This window comes from Trichomycterus rosablanca, chromosome 8 (assembly GCF_030014385.1).
Source record: "Trichomycterus rosablanca isolate fTriRos1 chromosome 8, fTriRos1.hap1, whole genome shotgun sequence".
NCBI classification, from domain to species: domain Eukaryota; kingdom Metazoa; phylum Chordata; class Actinopteri; order Siluriformes; family Trichomycteridae; genus Trichomycterus; species Trichomycterus rosablanca.
The window spans coordinates 15,363,744-15,384,484 of record NC_085995.1 but is presented as its reverse complement, the minus strand read 5'-3'; the positions used below and the strand labels follow the sequence as shown (position 1 = coordinate 15,384,484).

Sequence of the window (20,741 nt, the reverse complement as noted above, 5' to 3'; positions counted from 1 at the left end):
CAGGAAACCAAATACACATTTAGATTAAGAACACATGAAATTGAACACTATACCTACCCTGGACTAAACATTAGTTCATCAGGAAATTACTGTACAGCTTGGCAGTAAATGAACTGAGAGAAAAGGCATACAGTTTTGGTGCACAGAAACACTACCAACAATGCATGCAGGGCAGAATTAGGCAGATATCCACCTGTTATCAAAAGAAAAAAGGGCAATACAATTCTGGAAACATCTAAAAGAAAGAAACCCACACTCGTATTATTAAAAAGCTCTGCAATACCAAGAGCTGAGCAAAGACACCAGTCCACTCATCCAACTGGTCCTGAATCACTGCACCAACACACCTGCACTGACACACCAACACATACTAACACACCAACACATACTAACACACCAACACACGCTATCAAGACTTAAGATTCCTCTGTATCTCTCTTATAAGGTGATCTGGTGGTTCCAGGGCTATGAGCTTGTGCCTCAACATAGATAGACACACCACTAACACACACTAACACTATCAAGACTTAGGACCCGAGCCTAATTAGAATGTATCCAATTACACAAACATTTGGCCTTTTGAGAACCACAAATTAAACTCCAAAGTAAACTACAATTTCATTTTAATAGACAGTACAGTGTAGCAGATTATCTCAGCACCATATCTGACTCAAAATTAGAAACACCTTGACAAGACACAGACTCAGCGAACACAGCCGGGCCATCAGGACGGGATGACACCGACAGTTCTGGATGCCCTGAGAACAGGGAGTGCATTACCAAAATCAACAAAAGAATCCCTCATTTTATTTTCCTCTCAAACCCTGACAAGCTGCCCTACCTACTGGGGGATCACAGAGAGAGCTGCACAATCACAGCACTTTACACACACACCTGCCACCAGGTGAGGGACGGGGTGACCATATCCCATCTCTCTCTCTCTCTCTCTCTCTCTCTCTCATATAATAAAAATAAATAAAAATAAAAACCCTGTAATATCAGTAAAAATCAATAATAATTTGTGCTCGGCCTCACTGGTTGTCCCTCAGATTGTGACACGCTGCTACAAATTGTGCAGCGTGTGTGATCAGTCCTCTCTTCTCTCCCAGTATGTAGGGCAGTTTGTGTGTGTTACTGCAGTGTAGGAACTCAGGGGAGATGCTGCTGATCTTCCCATAGTACAGACTCCTGATAGAGCTGTACTTGGGGCACTCTGTTAGGAAGTGCAGCTCTGTCTCCACCACTGCCAGCTCACAGTGAGAGCACAGCCTGGCTTCTCTGGGTGTCCAGCTCTGTCTGCGCCGCCCGGTTTCGATGGCCAGGCTGTGCTCACTGAGTCTGTACATCGTCAAAACCTTCCTCAGTTTTTTCTCTTTCATTTCTGTCAGGTAAGCCGCCAGAGAGTAATCTCGGTTCAGGGCTGAGTAGCACTGGAGTCTGTGTTGTTGTTGAATTGTCTCAGTCCAGTATTTAATGTAATTTTCTTTTTGTTTGGTTATAATTTGGTTGGGTCTAATGTTTTGGGCGAGTGTGTGGTGAGGCTGATTGGTGTGTGTGATGTTAGTGTGTTTTAGGTCACTGAGACTCAGGACCAGCTGGGTTAGGGAACTCCTTTCTATGCTCAGCTCTTGGCATGTCAGCGCTTTATAATGGAGTGAGTGGGGGTCACTGGATTTTATATGTTTCCAGAAGTTTAGAGCTCTTTTCTGAATGCAGAATATTAGTGGGTATTGTCCCAATTCTGCCCTGCAGGCCGTGTTGGGGGTCTTCCTCTGCACACTGAGAACTGCAGAACTTCGAAAAATCATTTTGGGTTAGGGGCCCCCACACCTCACTACCATACAGTGCAATGGGTTCGATTACAGATTTAAATATTTTAAGCCAAATTGTAATGGGTATTTCAAACTGAATTGATTTCTTAATGGCAAAAAGAGCTCTCCTTGCTTTTTCTTTAAGTTCCTTCACAGCCAAGCCAAAACTTCCAGTGGAGCTTATTGTTATGCCCAAATAAGTGTATGCTTTTGTATGTTCTATTTGTGTGTTATTAATAGTAAAAATATAATTCCCCTGACCTTTACACCTTTTTTGGAAGACCATAATTTTGGTTTTTTGGTGGTTTATTTTCAAAGCCCATGTCTCACAGAAGTTCTCCAACAGTTCTAGACTTAGTTTTAGTCCCTCTCTTGTAGGTGACAGTAAGACGAGGTCATCTGCATAGAGGAGACATTTAATGCTGGTGTCACCTAAAGTGAGACCAGGTATGTTACTGGATTGATCCAGTTTTTCAGCAAATTCATTAATATATAAATGAAACAGAGTGGGGCTCAGGCTACAGCCTCTCTCTCTCTCTCTCTCTCTCTCTCTCTCACACACACACACTCACACACACACACACACACACACTTAAATACTTTTCCCACACTTTATATATGTGTTGTTCTAGTTTGTTTATAAGATGCTATTTTAAAGGCTAATTACTAATGTCTAAATTAACGTTTTTATGCAATTATTTTCTCATTAATTATTCAGTTTGTAAAGAAGCTTTGGAAATACAAATGTGAATATTTGTAATGCTAATAAAGCACCTTGAATTGAATTTGAGAAAGAGAGAGAGAGAGAGAGAGAGAGAGACTAAGCCCACTCATACACACTCACTCGCTCACACCGAGAGCATCGAGGGCGTGCACACACCCCCTGTGAGACCAGTAAAACAAGTGCACACTGATAACATCCGACAGAGAAAGGCAGAGGAAGATCCTGGTCTCCTGTAGCAGAAAGCTGTGAGTTTGTGAAAACAAAGGCAGCTAAAGGGCGAGCTGTTAGCGGTCTGTCTGCATACAGGAATCATGTCGGTGCTGGCTTTACAAGAGTATGAATTCGAGAGGCAGTTTAATGAGGACGAAGCCATTCGATGGATGCAGGAGAATTGGTGAGTTCATTCATTACATCGCCCGTGTTTTTATATGAGGCAGGATTTGGTGTAGGTTAAGTAGGTTGGGAAAGATGTGAGGGCACTGTCTGCCAGCGGCTGGGATTAACATTAGCAGTTGTTCACCGCGGCACAGTATAATTAACGACATGATCACATCCGCAACCGCGGTCACTTACTACAGGGTTCGTATAATACATGTGACATGACTTACTTTGTGTTGGCTGCAAAAATATGACCGATTACTGCAAAATGGATGTATTGTGTGGTCCATCTCATTGGTGTGCCACCCCCTTACCCTTGAGAGCATCAGCAGGCTAATGTCAAAATGTTGCATATCTTGGTTTGCCTTGTAATATGAGGATGTATAGGAATTATGCACAGTCTGCATGTTAGGTGGGTGTGTGTATTTGAAATAGATTGGTTATTTTCCGGTAAGATCCGTCTGATTATGCATTAGGATATGTTTTCAATTTTGGCGTCTGCATGGACTGATTTACTAACCTAGATGCCAATGTGGGCATTTGAAATAGCATCTATAGGCATCTAATGAATGAACAAATGAATGAAGTAAATAATGCTGTACAGATTTGACCCCAGCCACAATAAACTAATAACATCTATATTTTTAGCCATTTAATTCATTCATTAATACCAACATTTCTTCTTTATACATTCATTCTTTTTTTCAGGAATACTTCCTGAAATTTGAGGCGTTGTGCTATTCCCACCTGCATTCCGTCAAACCCTGACCTGATTCATCTGGATTGACTGGAAATTCTTACCCATGACCATATCGCTGATTGGACACGCTCTAAGGCGGGATTTTCACCAGCCAATCCGCTCATAGATGGGCGGGACTTGACGGAATGCAGGTTGATCGCGCTACTGTCATTTTTTGCTCCCACGTGTATTCAGAGAATGAAGCCGTTAAACTTGTCCAATCAAATTTTTCATCCGATGTCTGCTGACAGTCCACTGACCAATCGCATCCCAGCTTGGCCGTGCGACGAGCTGCAGTCTAATACAACTACATCACTTACTTAAAAACCTACCTGCCTACTTACCTTTCAATCTGCACTTTAAAAGTATGTATGGATTTTTTCGCAGTTTAATCGAATTACGATAGCAATGTGTGGTATGGTTGTTGAATAGATAGATAGATAGATAGATAGATAGATAGATAGATAGATAGATAGATAGATAGATAGTTGTATATAAACCAAATTCAAATGGCCTTTTAAAATAAAGTGAGTGCCTTTTGACCACCTTACCACAGAGTCAGTTATTCCAGAACAATAAAAAAAAAAAGTTAAAATACCATATAGCAATGACATACATATTCTTCACACTTGTTTGTAAACTATTAATATTAACTGCTGTTTTATAGAAATGTGCAAAACAGCACCTACTGGTCAAATTCCATATATTGGGGTTTGTGTACAAGATAACACATCTACTAAGCAACAAAGCTTTGCACATTTACTGTGTATTTGTTAAATCTAACATGGCAAAATAACATAAAATGTTCCAGAATGGCAAATTTAGCAAATCAATAAAAATTATGCAGTAATCTGGGCAGAAAAATTATATTTAAATTTGTTCAATTTAGAGAATGGGCTAACTTTTACATTTCACTACAAAATAACATGGAAACAAAAGGAAACATGAAATTTACCTGAATAATTTCATGGGCTGTTCATGGTATGTTTTTGGTTAAGCAGAATATTCAATGAATAAATTCTGATTTTGTGTGCTGTATCTACACATGCTGGATTCAGCTTCTTTACATAAGGGGCAAGGCGCTGTTTATTCTTAATTTTCTTCGGGATTAATAAATTATCTGTCTGTCTATCTATCTGTCTATCTATCTATAAAAAGTACAGGGGTGGACAAAGTATCTGATACAGCTCAGAATACAGTAATCAAATTTAGGAAGCTAATAAGTAGTATGACCGACTTTTTTTCCAGAACAGCAATATGTTTCGTCTAGGACGTTTTTAAAACAAGTTCTGAATAGTTTGATGTGGTATTTGTACGTTATTTGAAAAGAAACTTTAAGAAGGAAAAAATAAGGCATGGATAGTCTTATTTATAGTCTGCAGTCAAATCAAAAATATTACTAGGAACATAGATAATTGTATTTACTGTCTTTTCTTCAGCTGCTGGATAAGGTTCAAGTGCAATGTTTTCCTAGTGAGGTAATCAGCTCAGTACTGAATTCATATCAGTGCTGGCAAATAGACAGAGCTCTGATATTTAAATCAGGTATATCCCTGATTATATTAATGAATAAAGACAACAGGTAAGATAATTTATTAATGAGGTGCTAAATCCTGTAGGGAAACTCAAGCTTGGTATACCTGCACTGACTTGCTACCTAGCATGTGGCTCACTGATAGTTTAAACATTGATGGTGTAATAAACTGCAGTGCAACTACTGTTTAGCTAGAATACAGGTTAAACACAACAAGCACTTATTTGAGTGTTTCACTCATCTCCAGCCTAATACAGTTGAATTTCTAATTTAGATTTGTGATTGTCATAACGTTTATTTTTTAGTTGTATTTAGCAAAACAGACCTTTATTCTGCATGTCAGGATCCATATTAGACATTTCTGGTACCTCAGGCTTTAACCAACAGGGTAGAAAACAGTTTAGTGGCTAGTTGGTTGATTATGCTAGCACAAGGAATTTTGTAAGGAAAGATGGGAAAGATACGTTGGTGTTATTGGTTTAATATATTATTTCTTCATATTAAATAAATTCCCAAAGCTCTTGCATTATACAGCATACAGAATCACATCCCTTTTACTAAATAATTTGTCAAAACAGTATTAACATAATTGGTGGCATACAGTTTTGGCAGTTTTTTGATCAGGTATAGAGTGAAGCTGAAACAAATCTCTTATTAGTTCACCTGCTTCTTGTGGAATGTTTTAAAACCCTAACGTCTGCCTCTGTCCTAACTTTTATTGAGTGTGTTGCAGGCATTAAATTCTAAATGTGTTCATATTTACAAACTACAATGACATTGATCAGTCAATTGGAAATAGTTTCTTTTTACTTTTTATCAGCTAAATCAAGATGCAAGAGAAGAAACAAATCACTGATTCTTCTTTTTACTGAATTTTACAAAATGTCCCAACTTTTCTGAACATTTGTTTTGAAGTAGCATGATGGTTTCTCATGTAGTGCCATATGAGAGCTTAAAGGTCTTGCACATTCAACACTAGTTTCAGCCTTGACCTGATGTTTCTCCTGATTCCCTGAATCTTTTCAAAATAATTTGTATGGCTGATGGTGAAAGACCTAAATCAGTTGCAATACTGTGTTAATAAATGCTTTTTTCTCTCACAAAGTTTGGCACAAAGTAGTGATGTACGACCTGTCTTTGCTTGTAAAGACTGAGCCTTTGTTGGATCCTCTTTGAATACCCAATCATGATTTCATCACCTGTTACCAATTCATCTGCTTATTGTGTAATGTTTCAAAATGATGTAAACTGAACATTCTATAAACTTTTCATCTTTATTTAGCCTTTTTTATCTGAATCTGAATGACTTTAGACACAGAGCTTGTGCGCTGAGGGCAGGTGAGGGTGAGTCTCAAATCAGCAAATTAATTGTCAGCTGTTAGAAATGAATCAGAATTTTGCCTTTTGCCAGTATTAATAAAAAAAGACTGCTTAATTATTGTAGGATTTATTGTCATCATTAAAATCCCTTACTAGCATGTTTAGTTAGCTTTTGTTTGTTTTGACATTTTGAATGCTAAACATTTTACTGTTTTACGTTATTGCACATTTACCTCATTTCACTTTTTTAATCAATGTATGAAATGATGTTTATATTTTGATGAGATGCTATAAGCTTCTTGATTAATGGTTACCCATTGACTAATGGCGGTTGGTTATCGGTTAAAAGAAAATGGCAAAATTTTACATTCCTACTGTTGCTTTCTTTCTCATTATATGAATGTGTAAATGATCAGTAAAAATAATGGGTTTGAAACTTCAAGCTGTAAGACAAAAATAAGTAATTATAAATTTCTATGGGCGACTATACATTAAACATTATACTCGTTTAAAATATGTTACAAACACCCAATGAATGTTTAAGGCATTTTTGCAATACCTGATAGTGTCAGAAAAGGGTGTAGCTAAATGACTGTTTTGATGGTATGCAAAGATAGTTTAGCAGAAACTTCCTTTTCTTCTCTCAGGATTTTCCAGATTAGCGTGCTTAAAAATATTTGTGAACGTTTTTCATGGTAGATTTTAGGATTGTATCTGACTGTGCATTGTTAGGGTCAGTTATTAACCATTAATGTTACTTCAAAGCAAAAATAGTAGACTCACTGTAACAGCCTAGAGATGGAAATGTTTATTAGAATGAACAAATAACTGACAAGGTTGTTTTATTTCATCTAGTATTTTCAGACTGCTTAAATCATTTCATATGTTGGAATAGTAGCTAAACAACTTACGTTACTTAAAATAATGTACCTAAAGTAATGGCTAAAGTAAAAGCAACTGGTGACTTGAATAAGGCAAAATTTAGAAATTAGATGCACAAATTGTGGATTACACACCTCAAAAGATCAAATTTTAGTACAGAAAGAGATGTGATAGTGACAATTCCAAATGAAATTCAGTAATTCAGTGTACATAAAGTTTAGGTCTAACGTTCAAGTCAAATTTATTTATATAGCGCTTTTTACAATGAACATTGTCTCAAAGCAACTTTATAGAATTCAGGACCAACAGACCAAAAAGCCCTGTTGAGTAAGCCAAGGGCGACAGTGGCAAGGAAAAACTCCCTAAAAATTACAGGAAGAAACCTTGAGAGGAACCAGACTCAGAAGGGACCCCCATCCTCCTTGGGTGGCCTGGAGAATAATTTGAATGAATAGGATTTACACATCATACATACACAGAATTTAATTAAACTAAAAGTTATAACTAGCAAAATAAATAAATAAATAATGTAAACAATTGGAGTTCAGTCCAGTCTGTAATAAAGTGAGTTCTGGACATTTTCGGTGCAAACACGCCAGGAGCAGCAACCTCGGGTGGGTAAACAGGTTTCCATCAGAACCACTTCAGAGTAAAAAACAGAAAATGGAGTTGAAATGTGGAATCATTAAGAGTAAGATGTCAGTTTTGCAGAAAGTAGCATGAGACTCCAGCACCCCTAATTATTACAGCATAACTAAAAGGGAGAGATAGCAAATAACACAGTCATGAGGGCTTTCGCAGGATGTCAGCACCCACGTCGCACACCATCATCAAAAAAGAGTGATCAGACAAGAGAGGCAGAACGACAGCAACCTGAAATCCCCGATTACCACAAATTTCCTAGACCTAGACTCCCAAGCTCTGCGCCTTTGTTAATAGTCGGGGTGGGCAGTTTCAGTCGTAGGGGTCAGAAATCAGGCGCAGCCACAAGCCAACACGTAGTGGCCAAATGTTGACATACACATGCTAAGGATTTTTGTAATTGTATTGTATTTTATTGTTGTTTTTTTATGATTAAATGATTAGAGCACATACTACTTTGTACAAAAAAATTCTAATTTCAATAGTGTCATTTGCTGAGTCAAAAAGAGACTATTTTTGCCCGTTTAGTCAACAGATCATTTGTGATGTTGCACATGAATGTTACCTGCAATCGATTTTACTATTTATTAATAAGATGTTTAATGTTATGGAGGTCAGGGCTCTAAACAGGTCACTTTACATCATACACGTCAAACCAAAATTGAAATACCTGAACTTAAGAATTTATAGAGGTCTACACATCCGTATTTCACTGGAGTGTGTCTGTGTCGATTTGTGCCTTTTTGGTCAGAAGTCCATTTGTGAGTTCAGTCATTGATCTTGGACAAAGATTTCTGGCTCTCAATCAACAGGTTTCATAAGTTTAAATGTGTTTAATATGGCTGAGGTCAGTGCTCTGTGGCACACGTTTCTCCACACTCCCCAAAACTTTTTACAGATTTACAGTCATGCTGGAATAGAAATGGCCCTTCTTAATCTGTTGCAACAAAGTTGATAACATGTAATTGACTGTAAATAATTGATTTTGAGGCACCCCTTTGGTACAGCGGCAAACTATATTAGCCCAATAACCCCGGAATCCAGGGTTTGAATCCCCACAGTTGGGCGTCTACATATTGATTGGCTGATGTCATCTCCATGATGGATTGACATTTTGTCAGGGGTGTATTGCCGTGTTAAGTCCAGTGATTGTGGGGAAGTAAAGTAATGGTAAAACATAAAACTTAAAAAAGATAAATCAAATCATTATTTGGTGTGACCACACTTTGCCTTGACAGCATCAAGTCTTCTAGGAACAGCATCAGTTCTTCACTTGCAAACAGTTTTTGGATGATCTCGGCGTGCAGATTGTTCCAGACATCTTGGAAAACTAACCACAGATCTTTTGTTGGAGTAGGCTTGCTCAGATTCTTTTGTCTTTTCATGTATTCCCAGACAGACTTGATGATGTTGAGTTCAGGGCTCTGTCGGGGCCATAATCATCACTTCCAGGACTCTTTGTTCTTATTTACGTTAAAGATAGTTCTTTAATAACATGCAGGGCTTGTTGTCCTGCTGCAGAATAAATTTGGAGCCAATCAGACGCCTCCCTGATGGTATTACATGATGTATGCAACATTAAAACCACCTCCTGGTTTCTACATACTGTCCATTTTATCAGCTCCACTTACCATATATAAACACTTTGTAGTTCTACAATTACTGACTGTAGTCCATCTGTTTTTCTAAGTACCTTTTTAGCCTGCTTTCACCCTGCTCTTCAATGGTCAGGACTACCACAGAGCAGGTATTATTTAGGTGGTGGCTCATTCTCAGCACTGAAGTGACAATGACATGGTGGTGGTGTGTTAGTGTGTGTTGTGCTGGTATGAGTGGATCAGACACAGCAGCACTATATTTAAATACTGTGTCCACTTACTGTCCACTCTATTAGACACTCCTACCTAGTTGGTCCACCTTGTAGATGTAAAGTCAGAGACAATCGCTTATTTATTGCTGCTGTTTGAGTTGGTCATCTTCTAGACCTTCATCAGTGGCCACAGGACGCTGCCCACAGGGCACTGTTGGCTGGATATTTTTGGTTGGTGGACTATTCTCAGTCCAGCAGTGACAGTGAGGTGTTTAAAACCTCCATCAGCGCTGCTGTGTCTTATCCACTCATACCAGCACAACACGCCATTGACCATTGAAGAACAGGGTAAAAGCAGGCTAACAAAGTATGTAGAGAAACAGATGGACTACAGTCAGTAATTGTAGAACTACAAAGTGCTTCTGTATGGTAAGTGGAGCTGATAAAATGGATAGTGAGTGTAGAAACAAGGAGGTGGTCATAATGTTACGCTTGTATGCATTTCTCAGCATTGGGAACACTATTAATCCTGACCAAATCCCCAACTCCATTTGCTGAAATGCAGCCCCAAACTTCCACCATTCTTCACTTCTTTGTTACAGCCAACTATTTTAAATGTTGATTTATCACTCCAGAGCACCTGCTGCCACAGTTTCTATGTTTTCATGCATTGAGTTGAGTGGCTTGGTCTTGTTTTCACATCAAAGGAATGGCATTTTGACGTAATTCCTCCATGAAGACCACTTCTCCAGACTTGTTCTCACAGTAGATGGATGTACCACTGGTTTCTGCCAGTTCTGAGCAGATGGCTCTGCTGGACATTTTCCAACTTTGATGGGAAGTAAGCATGATGTGTCTTTCATCTGTTGCACTAAGTTTCCTTGGCCGACCACTGTCTGTTGAGTTCATTATTCGAAACAGCTTGAACAGTACATCCTGACACCCCAATCTGCTTTGAAATCTTTGTCTGGGAGAGACCTTGCTGATGCAGTGTAAATACCTTGTGTCTTGCCATGGTGTCAAGTCAACTTTATTTATATAGCGCTTTTTACAGTAGACATTGTCTCAAAGCAACTTTACAAAATCCAAAACCAACAGATACAAAAACCCCTGTTGAGCAAGCCGAGGGCGACAGTGGCAAGGAAAAACTCCCTGAAAATTACAGGAAGAAACCTTGAGAGGAACCAGACTCAGCAGGGCCCATCCTTCTTGGGTGGCCTGGAGAATACTTTAAATAAATAAGATTTACACAAATCATACCAACACAGAATTAAATGAACTAAAATTTATAACTTGCAATAAATAAATAAATAATAATAATAGAGTTATTATTCGGTCTAGTCTTCAATAAAGTCTGTAGTGAGTTCGTCATTCTTGCTGCAATTACTCCAGACCCGTCACATCCGGCAGGAGCAGCATCATTGTCACGGCAGTCTCGACTTCAATCCTTAACCTTGGCGGGTAAACAGGTTTCCATCAGAATGCCCTCGGGGTAAAACAACAGAGAATGTAGTTAATAATGTACAATGCTAGTTGAGTAAAACAGTTTTACAGAGAGTTTTAGACTCCAGCAGCCCTAATTATTACAGCATAACTAAAAGGGAGAGCAAGCAGGTAACAAGGTCGTGAAGGCTTTCATAGGACATCAGCGCCCATCTCCCCACCGTCACCAAACCTGAGTGATCGGATAAGAGAGGCAGAACGACAGAATGACTTATGACATGAAACTGTCTTCCACAGCCTCACCCTTATAGCGGAATTTGTCTGTTTCTCTTTTAGTTAATGACTGATTCAACCTACATTTAATAATGATGATCATTATCACCTGTTTCATATAATTGGTTAATTGTACACCTGACTATAATCTTACAAAATCTCTTACTGTGCAAGTTTACCTAGAAGAATTGGTGCTGTTTTAAAGGCAAAATGTGGTCACACCAGACATTGATTTGTTTTAGATTTCTTTTTTGTTCATTTACTTTTCATTTTGTTAATTGACGAAAATAACATATTAACACTTCTATTTTTGAAAGCATTTTAACTTTACATTTCCCACACCTGCTAGTAGACAGAGGCATTTTTGCCTAAAATGCAAATGACTTCTTTCCCACCTTTTGCATTGACTGAAGGGATGAAAGCCTTTGCTTGGTCAGGTGGGGAGTATCAGGTTTGATACTGTTCTTAGTTAGTTTGTTTTGCAGTGACTAAAATGCTGTTGAAAGACTGTTTTGCTTATCTAGTCTCCTGCCACAATCACTCTGATGTGTAAAGCAAAATACCTCTGTATATTTAACTATTCCAACTAGGGATGTCCCGATCACGTTTTTTTGTTCCCGATCCCGATCATTAATTTTGATCCCGATCCGAAACCGAGTCTCAAACCGATACTTGTATTTTCTAGATATTGTCTAGATAAAAATTAGATAATACTGTTTACTAGGGCTGGGCGATATATCGAGATTTTATAAAATATCGATATATTTTCATACGCGATATAAGATAAGACAATATCGCATATATCGATATAGATGTTACGTTCCAGTTAGATCCGACAGTTCGTCTTTCTCTTCTCCCATTTTGTCTCTGCACGTGTTCACCTGCCCCGCCCCTCTCCCTCACTGCCCCGCCCCTCTCCCTCACTATAAAGTGCATGAAGCAGAACGCTGATTAAAATGCATTAAATGCCTGTATTACAGAACTGAGTACTATACAGTAAAATAAAATATTAATGTAAATGTTAATGTTGTGGCGACATATACATAAAATCATGTATAAAGTCCAAACATGGGGGGGTGGGGGGTTAACGAGGGGTTTACTTTAACGGGGTTTTACTTTTAATGTCACACAAGCTCAGCCGGAAACCGTGTCATTCCGATATCTTCCCTACACACTCGCTCCCTGCGCCCTATAGTACACTTAACATTCTTAAAGGGCCAGACAATATATTTGTAATTCACATTAGACGACAGGAGATGCCTTAGAAAACAACTTTTTTTTTTTTCTTAGAATAGCTTTTTTTTTTTTTTTTTTTTTTTTTTTTTTTTTTTTTTTTTTTTTTTTTTTTTTTTAAGGAAAAATAGTTCTTGTGTGAAGCTTCCCCAGCATGAATATTAATAAAAGTGCCTGTAAAAAAATTGGAACATGTAGCTTTGTCTCAGAAGTGTCTTTTTGTTATTACCTTATGGGATACAAAAATATCGAGATATATATCGTATATCGCCATTCAGAAAAAAATATCGAGATATAATTTTTGATCCATATCGCCCAGCCCTACTGTTTACACAAATCAGCTTTGAAAATTGACTTTACTTTTAATAGCCTTCTACAATGCTGGGGCTTCTTAAAACTGAATATTCTGCCGCTCAGGTGGCGCAGTGGTAAAAGACATGCGCTGCAACCAGAGCTGGATTTCGACGGAGCGTCGTTTCGAATCCAGCTCTGCCTTCACGGTCGAGGCTGGGCGGCTATGGACAACGATTGGCCTGTTGTCCGGGTGGGGGGCGGGACTTGAGACCGTAGGGGATGCTCTCGCCTGTATGGAGACGGGAGGGGGTGTGGCGGAGTGTGTGATCCTCCGTGCACAGTACTCTGCCACGCTACACTCGTCAAGTGTGGGTGATAAGACGGTCGATTGGCTGTGCACGTTTCGGAGGAGGCGTGGAACGGCTAGATAGATGGGATGAAAAAATTGGACGTGCTAAAATTTATAAAAAAAAAATAAAAAAAAAAACCTGAATATTCTCTTTTCAATAGAAGTGTTATTTAAATGCTATAAATTTTTTTTTTTTTTTTTTTTTTTTTTTTTTTTTAAACCCGCCCAATTAGGAGGAAAACCGCCCAATCTGGCAACAGTGGAACGCGAATAGTCTGTTGGTGCCTTTACTCGTAGCGCGCCACAACTAATAAGAAGTAGTAGTAATAGCTGGTATTAGTACTCAGTAGTACTACTTCTTCTGTAATTGTGTTGGTGGTTGACATTTATGTTAAATGTGTTACTGCACTGTTTTGGTGGAGAACGACTTGCTTGAGGTGCGCTGTTGAATTGTGTCCCTGTGGGAACACCTGCGTGCAAAAATGCTACCGCAAAAAAGTAACACCGGCAAAGTGGCCACCCCCCGGCTCTGCCCCTGACTGTGGATGCTCGTTCCCTCACAGCTGTTGAACTCATTTAGTCGCTAATATCCACCGTGTTGTAGGTAGTGTAATCAGAGCGGTAACGCTGAGCACTGGCTTCGTGCCTGTGGCGAACTTCATCACGCACTGATGTAATGTATATCGATCGAATTTGTTTAAAAATCATATCACCGTTATTGAAACATTTTCTATCGCGATATATATCGATATCGGATTATTGTCCAGCACTACTTTCAGTTGATAAATAGGGTACGGTGGGGTGACAAAGTATACAGAGCAGCTGTCAGTTATTGTAAACCCACAAATTCTGTATAACTGTATGGTCAGTGTAGCTTATAAAATAATCAGTGAATGTATGTACCAGGTAGGTGTACTTAACATATTGCTTAGTGAATGTATACGTATGACCTAAATTTATTACAATTATTTGTTTAAATGACTTGTAATTGGCAGTTAACCTGTTTGGGGTGTTTCCTTTCACCCACTAAATCACACCCACCCCGACCCTGACCAGGGATCTTCTATGAGAAGAATGAAGTGTAATGTAATGTAAAAGTTGTGCAGTGATAGCTGTTTTTTGGTTTTTGCTATTTTTGAAATGGAATGCCAGACAGACTAATGGTCAGCTTTCCACATACTTCTGGCCATTTAGTGTATTTTTGAAATTAGGATGACCATGATAAGCCCTAGGCCTTGCACGTTTCTGTAATACCAAAAAAACTGTTAGTTTTTAGATATCATGCTTTTACTGAGTAAAACTGAGTAAAACTGAGTACATAGTAAAGTAGCCAAAGTAAAATATGTTCAGTTACAACAGAATGAGGAAATTGTAAAACTGACCATTAAACAACCCCTCCTTGTTTAAACATAATACGAACATCACAGCAGCAGCATTGTTCTCTTACCTTTTCCTACTGCAGTGCTTGTGTACACACCCACAACTGCACACACAAAAACACACTTAGACACACAAATAGCAAAAAAAAATACTACAGCAGAAAAATTAACATTGATTTGTAGGGCTGGGTATCGCCACTAATTTCCTGGATCGATTCGATTCCGATTCACAAGGTCCCGATTCGATCTTCGATTTTCGATTCGATTTTCGATTCAACACATTTAGGCATATTTGAGTTACATTAACAGGTTTTGTTTAAATATGTACAGATGTTCAGAGAACGAATGTGATAATTGTACAAAGAACACTCATTATTAAAAATATTTGTGTATTTTGTTTACATAAATAATCAATCCAAAACAGAAAACAGTAACATTCATTTTTTATTATTATTTTATATGTCTGACACGCTACAACATTGTAAATGTAATGTAAACATACACCTGGCTGTTGAACAGCTTATGCCAAGTTTACACTACACGACACTCTGATTAACACCTGGTCGCTGTAATGTTCACACTACACGACTGATCGGCGATGGGTAGTTTTACACTACACCATCTATCACCAGGGGGAATCACAGGCGAGCTTCTCTGGTCTCTAAAACTACGTTTTGTCACGAAAACAAGAATTTAATGATACCACGTCCAAACATGCACATCAACAAGTAGCGAGCGATCAAAGTTTGTGCGCTGATGAAATAAATGAATCTGAGTGGATTTGGCAACACGAGCAGCATGGCTTGTTCTACTGTATAGTGAGTTGGAGGTTAATAAATATTTTGTTTTGTAGAGAACGATCAGGTCAGAAATACTGTAAAACTCGAGTGTGCTGATGTATTCTGATAGAAACTATATTGCGCTCCACCACCTGTTTACAACCTCCCCCCTGTGTTTCCCCTCGCTGTTTCACACATTGATTGAGAGCCGAGTTTTGATCGCAGAGCGAACACCAAGTTCCTCCCGAATCCCGTCGCCGAGCGAAAATCAGTGCAAAAAGTTGTGTAGTGGTCATAACTTGAACTTCTGCCATGCTAAACTGATGTGCAGGTCAGATCTCGTTGCATGAAAAAACACTGGCTGGTCACGTGAAATTAAAGGGGGTAACAGATTTCCGTGTGCACCGTAAAAAGGGGCGTATTTAAAAGATCGATCTCGCGTTTATATGAATCGATATCGGATCGTTGAAATAAAGATCGATTCGAATCGAAAAATCGATTTCATAAACCCACCCCTATTGATTTGATAGTTTTACACCTATATTGAGACGTATAAAAGATACTTTACTTATGGTGGCCATGGTGATGTAATAAAAAAATAAATAAAATGAAAAACCCTGTGGTTACAGCTAGGTGGATAAATGACAACACTGCATCTTTGTCAATAAAGTTACATTCACAAAAACACTGTAATACCACAGCTGTAATACCCCAGCTCTATGATTTACAACAGGGGTGTCACATCAGCATTATGGTGGCCCTCAAAGGGCCGATTGTAACGTATCCTGCTGTGATTGCAGTCTGTTGTTTTTCTTTGAGGCCGAATTCTGCATTTATATTGTCCTCCTTTACCACAGACACGGCCTCATAACACAAGAGACGCACCGGTTTCTCTTCCTGAAGCACAGACCTGTTTTCACTTTCATTAAATTTCCTCCTTATGCTTAATTTTCTTACTTATCTTCTTGTACATTTTAGGATCATGTGTAAATATGTGTAACATCATCTACTGGCGGGCTGTGTCACTTTGCAGGTCACAAAATCAGCATGCATTTTGAAAGATGCAGTTTGTTTAGGATTTTACAGTGTATTTTTAAGACAATCATTCTGCCCTCACTAATAGTTTATCCCCCTTTCCCAGCTAGACAGACAGACAGACAGCTCCCTTCAGAATACAGTCGGTTTATTTGCTCGCCAGCTGTGTGATACACTGTGTGCATCAAAATGAAGTAAAAATACAAACAATAAAAACAATAAAGAACTTAATACAGTAAAGGCACACAGCTATAGTCAAGTGTTACATCTGGTACAATATGAGATTTAACCAAACGTAAAATAGCGCTAACGAGTTAAAATTTTGTGTAAAGATACTAATTGCTATAGTAACGTAACAACAGTATTTAATTACGGTAAATTTGTAACTAAAACGCTGTGATATACTCACTAAACATTTACTAACAACTGAGAATATAAACGCCACTACTTACAGACGATGCTTTGGTATTGTACTGAAAGATAATTATTTGTATTTATTTATTATTGTTTACATTACTGACTATGCTACTTCGCGTTCTCTTTGCCGTAAAAGTCACATGGCTTCTTAGCGAAGGTTAAAGTTAGTTGCCATGACTACGATGTCACGGTTGTCTCTTAAAGGCGCAGGATAAATTATGAGCGCGTCTCTGTAACGACTCGAACCATCACAACTATCGTACAGTCGTTAAACCTCTCGCGGGCTACATAAAATGACGTGGCGGGCCAGATCTGGCCTGCGGGCCGTGAGTTTGACACCCCTGATTTGCAACAATCATGACTGTGGTGCTGCGGTGTTATAAGTTTTCCTAAATCTCAAAGTACATGCATGGAAAGTCTGAACATTCCCAACAGTCGATTAATCTTGTAGTCTGTTCTTTTAATAAATGTATAATACAGTGGTACCTTGAAACTCGACGTTAATTGGTTCTGGGACTGGCATAGAGTTTAAAAGGCGTTGAGTTCCAAGGTATTTTTTTCCATAAGGATGTATGGGGAAACCTGTTAATGCGTTCCATGGTCCCATGGAACTGCATATACAGTGGTGTTCAAAAAAATAGCAATGATTTTAAAAAAGTGAATAAAGTGCAAAATCATTATAATAACTTCTATTTCCATAAATGCAAATTCACTGAAAATACTACACTTTCAATTCTAAATCAAAACATTAACAACATTTAGCCAGTTTGTGTTAATCCTTTACAGAAAGTTAAGAAAAATGAATATTAGGCTGTTCAAAAAAATAGCAGTGCCAGCATTTTTCTTTAAAAACTCAAAAAATGTATGTATGAACTGAAAATGTTCAAGGTTTCACTTTACTTTAAATTACTGAACTAATATTTAGTGGCAGAACAATTGTTTCCGAGATCTGTGTTGCATGGAGTTGACCAACTTCTGGCACCTCTGAACAGGTATTCCAGTCCAGGATGATGAGACTACATTCCACAGTTCTTCTGCATTTTTGGGTTTTGCCTCAGAAAAACATGTTTCAGATATCAGAACACAAGTTATCTCTGGGATTGAGGTCAGGGGATTGGGCTGGCCACTCTATTACCTTAATCTTGTTTGTCTGTAATCAAGATGTTTTGGGTCATTGTCATGTTGAAACACCCATTTTAAGGACATTTCTTCTTCGACATAGGGCAACATGATCTCCTCAAGTATTCTGATATATTTAAATTGATCCATGATCCCTCGTATGCGATTAATAGGCGTAACACCATGGTATGAAAAACATCCCCATATCATCATTTTGTACCACCATGCTTTACTGTCTTCACAGTGTACTTTGGCTTGAATTCAATGCTCAGGGGTCATCTGACATACTGTCTACGGCCACTAGACCCAAAAAGAACAATTTGCTTTCACCAGTCCACAAAATGTTGAGCCATTTCTCTTTGGACCAGTCAGTGTGTTCCTTGGTAAATTTGAACCCATTCAGGACACGTCTTTATCTTAACAACGGGACTTTGCAAGGAGTTCCTGCTGGTAAATTGGCTTCACTTAATCATCTTCTGTACTCACTGGTAACTTCAGATGTTCCTTGATCTTTCTGGAGGTGATTATTGGCTGAGTATTTGCCATTTTGGCTATTCTTTGATCCAATCGAACAGTAGTTGTTTTGGACACTTATACACTGAAAATAACACAAGTATAATATTAAAAACAATGAAATATAATTGAAAAACCAATTAAAAATCAAGATAAAAATACTATAAAACCGACACCTAATACCGTATTCCGTGCAGTAAAGGCGCATTTACATGTGTAGTGACAAAATAGCTTTTGTGCTTTTCCTTGTTTTTTACTGTTTGTGCACTGCCTGTGAATGCGCCTTTACTAAACGGAATACAGTATTCCAAGAGCGTCTCCACATTAAGAAGCATAAGGAAACAATAAAGAAGTAAAGGTTAAGTAGAAGGTAAACATTTTTATATTGATTTTTAACTGTTTTCAATTGTATTTCAGTGTTTTTATATAGACGTATTGTACTAAAACAACTAATGAGGAATTTCATTAGTGGAAAGAAACTATGAGCAGTAATAATTAAGTTTAGTGTTTCTGTGTCATTCTTTTAGTACATGAATCCATGTTAAGCTTTATTTTTAACGATAAGCATTTTAAACTCGGAAAAGGTGATTCTCACCGAACCCCCAGCTATAATGCAGATTCGCCTCATATTTGCATAAGGCTGAACACGTCGAGGGAAATGTCGAGTTTAAGGGTACAGATTTCTTCACGAAGGGTGTAGAATTTAAAATATTTCAAGTTTAGGGGGCGTCGAGTTACAAGGTACCACTGTAAATGTATAGCCAAACACATTTAAATGAGCTATACTTTTTAATACCTCTATTTCAAAGGACTGTTTATTCAAAGCTCTATTGACATATGAACATGAGCATGTTTGACATCCTATTTCAAAATATATCCCTTAAAGACAGGATCAACCTGAAACAGAATAAGATTTATGTTACATCATTGATTTTATGCACCTGTTTGCAGATTGTGACTGAAACCCATAACCTAAATCATTAGGAAGGGTATCCACATACTTACTTGCTTATATAGTGTGTATGTGTAGCATTTTATTTTGTTGTGTTAATTTAAATGTTGCAATAGCACTCTACTATTGAATAACGTTATCTATAAATTGGTGTACCCACAGTTAAGCCAATTATGAGCTGAAGTGATTACCTGCCTTCTAATTCAGAACCTAAGGAACAAAGAACAAGTTCATACAAATAAGATTCTTTGAAATTCTTAGTAACTTCCTTCCAATTGTACTATCACTGCAAGATCAAGAGAATCAGCTGGTGAATTATTGTCTGATGTTCATCTTTGATCATTAGAGGTGTGTATAGCATCCGCTTATGCAGTCTGTAAGCTTGGTTAAAGAGAATTAACCTCGGATAGGTAATGGGAGGTCACTTTCTAATCTTGTGTATTTATATCCTGTTCTCAGAACACATCATAAAACACAGATGGGTTTAATGAATTTTGCTTTGTCAGTTTGTTTCTCCAGATTTAGGATGACTCGACAACTATGCAAAATGTGAATGGTTGATTTTGCCATAGACTGTCACAGCTACATAGAAATTAAAAGAAATTAAATAAATTACATTATTAAATAAATAAATAATTAAATAAATTAAACATTAATTTATTTTATGTTTTATATACATTTTATGTATAATATTTATAATAATAACAATAATGATAATGATAATTAGTCTGTTCCTCAGCTATCTTGGGGAAATTTAACTGCTGTTGTTATTCCATAAATTTTCACTGCATTTATTCACAAAAATATGCTTAAATGTTCATTCACTACATGAATGAGTTTATATTATTAATGTACACACATACTAATCTTGGAATGTAAACTGTCTGTTTTGCTGTTTTAAGAATACATTGTTAGCTTGATCCGCTAAGTCCTGCCTCACGTGCACATTGTTTGGTAGACTTTTGTGTCGGATCGTTTCTTGTGCACATCATGGGTTTCAAATGACATTCTCTCTCTCTCTCTCTATCTCTCTTTCTTTCTCTCTTAATATATATATACAGGGGTTGGACAAAATAACTGAAACACCTGTCATTTTAGTGTGGGAGGTTTCATGG

General features: G+C 37.8%; 1 protein-coding gene across 1 annotated transcript in view; it reads left to right on the top strand.

Moving 5' to 3' along the window:
• The first annotated feature begins 2,682 nt into the window (after positions 1-2,682).
• The window catches only part of elovl6 (ELOVL fatty acid elongase 6), a 51,124-nt gene continuing 33,065 nt past the window's right edge, over positions 2,683-20,741 (top strand). The window contains exon 1 of the mRNA XM_063000524.1: positions 2,683-2,929. Within this exon, the coding sequence (XP_062856594.1) occupies positions 2,847-2,929 (83 nt within the window). The 5' untranslated portion in view covers positions 2,683-2,846. The remainder of the gene's footprint in view (positions 2,930-20,741) is intronic.